We start from the raw sequence: 7,102 nt of genomic DNA on the forward strand, positions 1-7,102 counted from the left end.
TGATGTGTCTATATATATATATATATATATAGGGTGAGTAGTGGTAGTGATGGAGTGGTGCAAGTGAGCACAAAGTCAAGTTTTCTGATATGGGATGAATCAACTGAGGAGATGGAAATCAAGGAGGTTGAAACTAGAGGAGGTGGGATTCAGGGTAAAAGTGAGCTAAGTGTGTATACTCGGAGTAATAAGCAAACTGAGGGAACAGAGTCTGCAGTGCCAACAAGTCCCTTGTCCCACTCTTCCCCTACACCATCCACCTTTGATTCAAAACTCCCAAGTGATATTGTTCATCCTTCGTCTACTCGTAACCCCCCAATGTTAAGAAGGACTTCCCGCAGCAATACCAGACATCATTCTGATGGTTTTGGGTGGAAACGTGACATTGCTAACTTTGTTTCTTAATATAACATCTCACCATTACATGGAGCGTTCATTGCATCATTGGACTCTGACTCTATACCCAAGTGTTTGGCAAGTAGCTAATGAGGATCCCAAGTGAAAAACTACAATGCATGAAGAGGTTGAAGCTCTCAATAAAACTCGAACATGTGAGATTATACCACTACACCAACAGGGAAGAAAGCAATTGAGTGTGAGTGGATTTTCACGGTGAAACAAACTCCATAAGGGAAGGTGGAGAGACATAAGATCCGACTAGTGGCAAAAGAGTACAATTATACATATGTCATTGACTATGATGAAATCTTTGCACCAGTAGCAAAGATGAGCACGGTAAGGACATTGGTTTCTGTAGCAGTCAATAGTGGATGGAGATTACAACAACTTGATGTGAATAATGATTTTCTGCATGGGAAGCTATTGTAGTAGGTATATTGGGAGAAACCACCAGGATTCAGTTTATCTTAGATAGTGGGCAAGGTGTGCAGGCCCAGGAAGTCGTTATATGACTTGAAGCAGTTTCCTCAAGTCTTGCTTGACAAATTTTGAATTACGATGATAGGAATGGAATATCTGCAGATCAATGCATACCATATGGTGTCCTTTCGACGACAAAAAGGTCACACTACCATACTTGTTGTGTATGTAGATGACATAATTGTCACCAATGATGATGAGACGGCGATTGTTCAATTGAAGGGAAGACTGGGGAATCAATTCGACGCAAAGGTCTAGGACAACTCAGATGGTTTCTTGGGATTGAAGTGGCCCATGGATCTGAAGGGATAGTCTTATTCCAAAGAAAGTATTTAATAGATCTCCTCATGGAAACAAATATGCGGGGGTGCAAACCTACAATCTCTCCAACTGATTAGAAGGTCAGATGAATATAGAGGCAGGAGAACCTATGGATCGTGAGAGGTACCATAGACTGTTGGACCGTCTAATCTACTATGTCACACTCGACCTGATATTTCTTTTGTAGTAAATGCGGCGAGCCGCTACATGCATGATCCAAGGAAATATCATATGGATGCAATGTATTAGATCCTGAGATATTTGAAGAGTGCATCAGGAAAGAGATCGATCTTCAGGAAGAATGAGCATGTAGAAATAGAAGGCTTTGGTGATTCTGACTATGCAAGTTGTGCAGATGACTGACAAATTCACGTCCAGATACTGCATGTTTGTAGATGACAACTTGATCTCGTGAAAGAGCAAAAAAAACTGTCAGTTGTAATAAGATAAACAACAGAGGCAAAATACAAGGTCATGACATTAGGAGTTGCTGAGATGATGTGGCTGAAAGCCTTGTTGGTTGAACTCAAAGTGAACTAGAGAACTCAAATGAAGTTGAGGTGCATGTTTGTCGGTGGCAACTTGATCTCAAGAAAGAGCAAAAGACTGTCAGTTGTAGCAAGACAAACAACAGAGGCAAAGTACAGGGCCATGGCATTAGGAGTTTCTGAGATGATGTGGCTGAAAACCTTGTTGGTTGAACTCAAAGGGAACTAGAGAAGTGAACTAGAGAACTCAAATGAAGTTGTGGTGCAACAACAAGTCAACTGTCAACATTACCAACAACCTAATGCAACACGATAGAACTAAACATGTGGAGATTGATAGAATCTTCATCAAGGAGAAGTTGAATAATAGATTGTTGAAACAAAGTCATGTAGCTACTGGAGAGCAGGTGGCTGACTACCTCACTAAAGAACTTAGCCCAATGGAGTTAACTAGATTATGTGACAATATGGACTTAGTGAATATTTTTGACCCACCTCGAGGGGGAGTGTTAAGATTTGTATCTAATTTAAGGTTCTAGTTGTAAATAGAAGAATTATAGAAGTTTATTTGTAAATGTTATGTGGTTCTATATAAGCCAAAATGTTAATGAAATGAACAAGATTATTGCAAAATCATTTTCAATAGATCACAACAAAAAGACTACAATTACTAACTTTTTGAAAGTGAAATACACCTTTTTCATCCATAGATTTTGTTGTCATTATGAGACTAAGGTGTTATATATGTAAATATCAAATTTTAGAAGTTATGTAAATACATAAGAACTGTGTGGTATGTATGTAAATTTTCAACAATTTAAATTTTAAGCACTAGTTTTGCAATTCCTCCCTGACACATTATCTTTAGATATTCTGATTCAATTTATTTTTGGGGCATTTACATAAGTGCCATCCAATTCCTACGCATTTCCATATCTAACACCTAAACTACGCTTTTCAAATTTCTACCACTCATATCCTTCATATCACATAAAAATACCACTATTTTAACTTTAAAAAAATGAAATATACCTTTCCATTAATATGTAAGTGTTACATCGATGCTTAGCCTAAGGGCAATTTTATTTTTTGTATGCCTAAAGGCAATTTAATCTTTTATTATTGTTATTGTTGGGTATAAAGAAACTAATTATGTTTCAAGTTAGGGGTATGCATGAGCTTGTTATTGTGAGTCTTACATTCAGAGTTTGAGAGAAATTTCTTATCTTTCGAATTATAGGAATTGTGAGAGATCGCCTACCATTTGAATTGTAGTTGTTTACCTTTGTATTTGAATTGGGTTCTTCATATTATTAAAAAAAATATTTATTTTTTACTAATTTCTGTGGAACTTCGTGCCGATTTTGACGTCGGATCGTATCAATAAGGTGGCTTAAATGTAAAAAAACTAAATTTATGTGCTAGAATTGTAAATAGGAATTGAGTGGTGTATGCACGTAAATCTCCCTTCATTTTTTTTGCAAAAAGCAAGACAAATAGGAGCTTGCTTGATCACTTCCACCAATTTCCGGTAGCTCAACTTCACTGTCTTTGTTAGAAGGCAGAACCCAAACATCAAAGGTAGCGTCAATCTGCAAACATCAAATTATTTTTTAACAAAACATCATCCATCAGTTCAAATATTTGAAGGCATTTATATACATACCACCCAACTCCTATGTATTTACATATCAAGCACCAAAACTTTACCTTTTTACATTTATAACACCCAAACCTTTCATAACACCTCAAAAATACCATCATTCTAATTTTTTAAAAGTGAAATACACCATTTCATGCAGAGGTAAGGTCGCTATGCATGTCAAAATTCAAGTTTAGTTGTTAGATGTGCAAATAGATAAGAATTCAGTGGTATGTATATAATAATAATAATAATAATAATAAATAAAAAAGACCATCATTCTTCACTTCAAAAAACAAGAAATTTCAGTACAATACCATGAACTTGAAGTCCAATTTTGAATCATAGAAATAACTTGTTTATAATGCAGGTTGAGAGTGAGGAGGTGGTTTTATAAAGAAAAACAAACTAAGAGATTATGGGAAATTTACATATATTACAAACAATTTTTATGTATTTACATATGTAATACCAAAAGTTCAACATTTAGACTCAAATCTTTAAAATCACATCAAAAATATCATCAACACTAATTTTTTAAAAGTGAAACTTTTTTTTTTCTTGTTTTTTTGCACAAATTATGTCACCAGAGTGTTATACATGTAAATTTGTTTCTCAAATCTTTAAAATCACATCAAAAATATCATCAAAACTAGTTTTTTAAAAGTGAAATTTTTGCACAAATTATGCACCAGAGCGTTATGAATGTAAAAAATAAAAGTTCAGATGTCAGATGTAAATACAAAAGAATTGTGTGGTATGTATGTGAATATCCTGATTAGGGGAATTTACATACATGCCACCTAATTGCTATTCTTTACATATCTTGCCTCTTTACATTAATACCGCAAAAAATTTTTATAACAAATACAAAAAAACCACCATTTTAACTTTGAAGAAGTGAAATACATCTTGTCCTGCAGAGGTAAGGAGGCATAGTTGTAAAATTTAAAGTTCAGGTGTTAGATATGTAAATACATAGGAATTGAGACGTAATAATGTGGCATGTATGTAAAGCTCCCATCTAAATTACACTTCAGAAGCATTTTGAATCAAAAAAATACATTTTTTTAGCTTTTCTGAGCAGTACTTACCTCTCTGTCGTATGATGAGAAGCAACAGCTGCATTTTCTCTTGATAGATGTAATGATCCTTCCATGCACTGAGAATCCAAAACCAGTGTGCTGACAAAATCACATAATTTCCTGAGTTGTTTTTTGCAATAATAACAGGAGGAATTCATATATATTTTAGGCATTATGTAGAGCTGAAATTCACCATATCATGGAACAAAATATGACTGATTCCATCAAATATTTCTCGATTTACGGTTTAGGGTTTCAGAACACGCCAATTTGTTTACAAAAACAGAAAATAAAATGTCCATGTAGGGTTTAGGGCAACCTTTTGAATGGAAAGGCTCACGAGGATGTCGGCATTCTTATCTCCATCCTCAGCCAACTCGGCGAGCTGAAGCTCTCTCAGAGAGAGAAGATACTCGCTGCTCCATCGGCCTTGCCATCTCCCGCAGGAAGTCGAGATAGTGATCAAATGCCTTGCCGATCTTCCGGATTTGTTGGTTTTCCGCTTCGAATGCTGCGCATTTGAAAACAACCCTAGTTCAATCAAAGGAAGAAGAAGAAGAGGGAAAAGAAAAGGAAGTGGGCGAGTTACAGGAAGTTTATTTGAGGAAGAAGCTCTGGTTCTGAAGCGTGGGGAAGGAGAAACTGAGACTGAAGGCTTCTTCTGGGTTTTTTGTGCTGTTGTTTTAGGGCTTTGTAGAAGATAGAGAGGATGACTTAGATGCTCTGAGATGAAGAGGTGGTGAAGTGCTGCCATGAGCTCTTTTCGATAAGAGAGGCAGAATCCTTTGTCCAGACTTATCTTAAAGAAGAAGATTAAGTGACGGGAACTAGTCCAAATTATAAATCACTTTTTCACAGGCCGAAAAATGTTAGAAAGTCTCTCCAGCTACAATGTTAATGTGATGTTAACGTGCGGATAAATTTATTATCAAGAATAGACGACTACTGATAATGATCGGTAGTCGTCGGTAGGTGATGGTTATACTGATAATGTTCGGTAGCCGCCGGTAGGTGATGGTTATCCGTGGTCGGTGGTAATTAACGAGTCATATTCGACTCGATTCGAACTTATCTTTTTGAATCATGCTCGTGTTCTTATTCTTTAGCTCGACTTAAATTTTATTTTTTCTTACTTCAAACATTTTCAATTCTTTTATATTATTATAATTATTTCGAGAGTAATTATGGGTATTAGTTCATTTGAGGCCAAATTATAAATCACTTTTTCACAGGCCGAAAAATATTAAAAAGTCTCTCGAGCTATAATGTTAATGTGATGTTAACGTGCGGATAAATTTATTATCAAGAACAGACCACTACTGATAATTATTGATGGCTGCCGGTAGGTGATGGTTGGCCGTGATCGGTGATAATTGATGAGTCATCTTCGACTCGATTCAAACTTATCTTTTTGAATCATGCTCGTGTTCTCGTAATTCAGCTCGAATTAAATTTTATTTTTTCTTAGTTTAAAAATTTTCAGTTCTTATATATATATAATTATTTCGAGACTAAATAAGTAGAACACAAGTGAATAAATTTTTGTTCGTATTCGGCTCGCTTGTTTATTTATTTTATCACCAGTCCATCAAACTTAATAGCTTTCTCAACTCAACTCTGAGACAAGGATTTGGATATGCAATCACTAACTCAGTAGATCATTTCAGCTTGGTTGAGACCTATGATTTTTTTTCCCCTTCTGATTTAGCTCGTAAAATAATAATTTGTACATGTCATCAAAGAAATTATGACACATCATTACGCCGATATCAATTTTTTTAAAAAATTTAAATAGAATTTTTAGTTTTAAATTTATATTTTCTCTTTGTTTTAGAATTTACCCGCTTAAATTTCTCCGATTTATGTATTTAACCTCTAAATTTCATTATCTACTTATGTAAAATCTAAAATTTTAAAGGGGCATTTACATAGATATCATATAATTCTTATGTATTTTTATTATAACACAAACTGTCATATTTTATTTATACGTATGTCCATCTTTTTTGAAAAAATATTACATCAGGACTCCGCATGTATAGTTACATTTAGAGTCCAATAAAATTACGTCATTGAGGTGATCGGCCCGGCAACACAAGAGAATATTCCCCTCGTGTTATTCTGTGTTATTCAAATGTTATTATATGTTATTCAGGTATTATTGTATTTTGAGAATATTCTCAGTATTATAATAACACAATAACACATCAATAACACTTGAATAACACACAATAACAATTAAATAACACGAAATAACATGAGAGGAATATTCCCTTGTGTTACCGAACATAATTTTTTTTTTTTCTACGTGACGTGATTTCATTCGCTCAGCACGTAACTCTACGTGCCGAGTCCTGATTTAATATTTTTTTCATCTTTTCTTGCTTAAGAATATAATGCTAATATATTAAAAATGTAAAATATATAAAAATTGTTTGTTATGTAGGTAAATTACCCAATTTTAAATATCTTCCTTTCCACCATTCCATCACTGCCAATTTCTTGTCAAACGTTATCTCGATTAAGTGTTATATTTTGTAAATAATAGTTTATATGCTAAAACACCTTTAAGCACTATAACCTTTTTACGTAAATTTACATAAAGCACCCCACCTATGGATGAAAATGTAAATTCACTATTGAAAAATGGTGAAAAAAGAAAAGTTGGGTACTTGATTTGTAAAAAA

The 7,102-nt window shown here is 34.3% G+C and overlaps 1 protein-coding gene across 1 annotated transcript; it reads right to left on the minus strand.

The window, feature by feature from the left end:
• Positions 1-2,483: 2,483 nt before the first annotated feature.
• LOC110028034 (large ribosomal RNA subunit accumulation protein YCED homolog 2, chloroplastic-like) lies at positions 2,484-5,267 on the minus strand. The gene is made up of 4 exons (XM_020729734.1): positions 5,005-5,267; positions 4,735-4,926; positions 4,425-4,514; positions 2,484-3,280 (listed from the first exon to the last, which is right to left on the minus strand). The coding sequence occupies exons 1-4, from the start codon at positions 5,167-5,169 to the stop codon at positions 3,158-3,160; spliced, it is 570 nt and encodes a 189-aa protein (XP_020585393.1). The 5' UTR covers positions 5,170-5,267; the 3' UTR covers positions 2,484-3,157.
• Positions 5,268-7,102: the final 1,835 nt, after the last annotated feature.

This window comes from Phalaenopsis equestris, unplaced genomic scaffold (genome assembly GCF_001263595.1).
Source record: "Phalaenopsis equestris unplaced genomic scaffold, ASM126359v1 Scaffold000485, whole genome shotgun sequence".
NCBI lineage: Eukaryota > Viridiplantae > Streptophyta > Magnoliopsida > Asparagales > Orchidaceae > Phalaenopsis > Phalaenopsis equestris.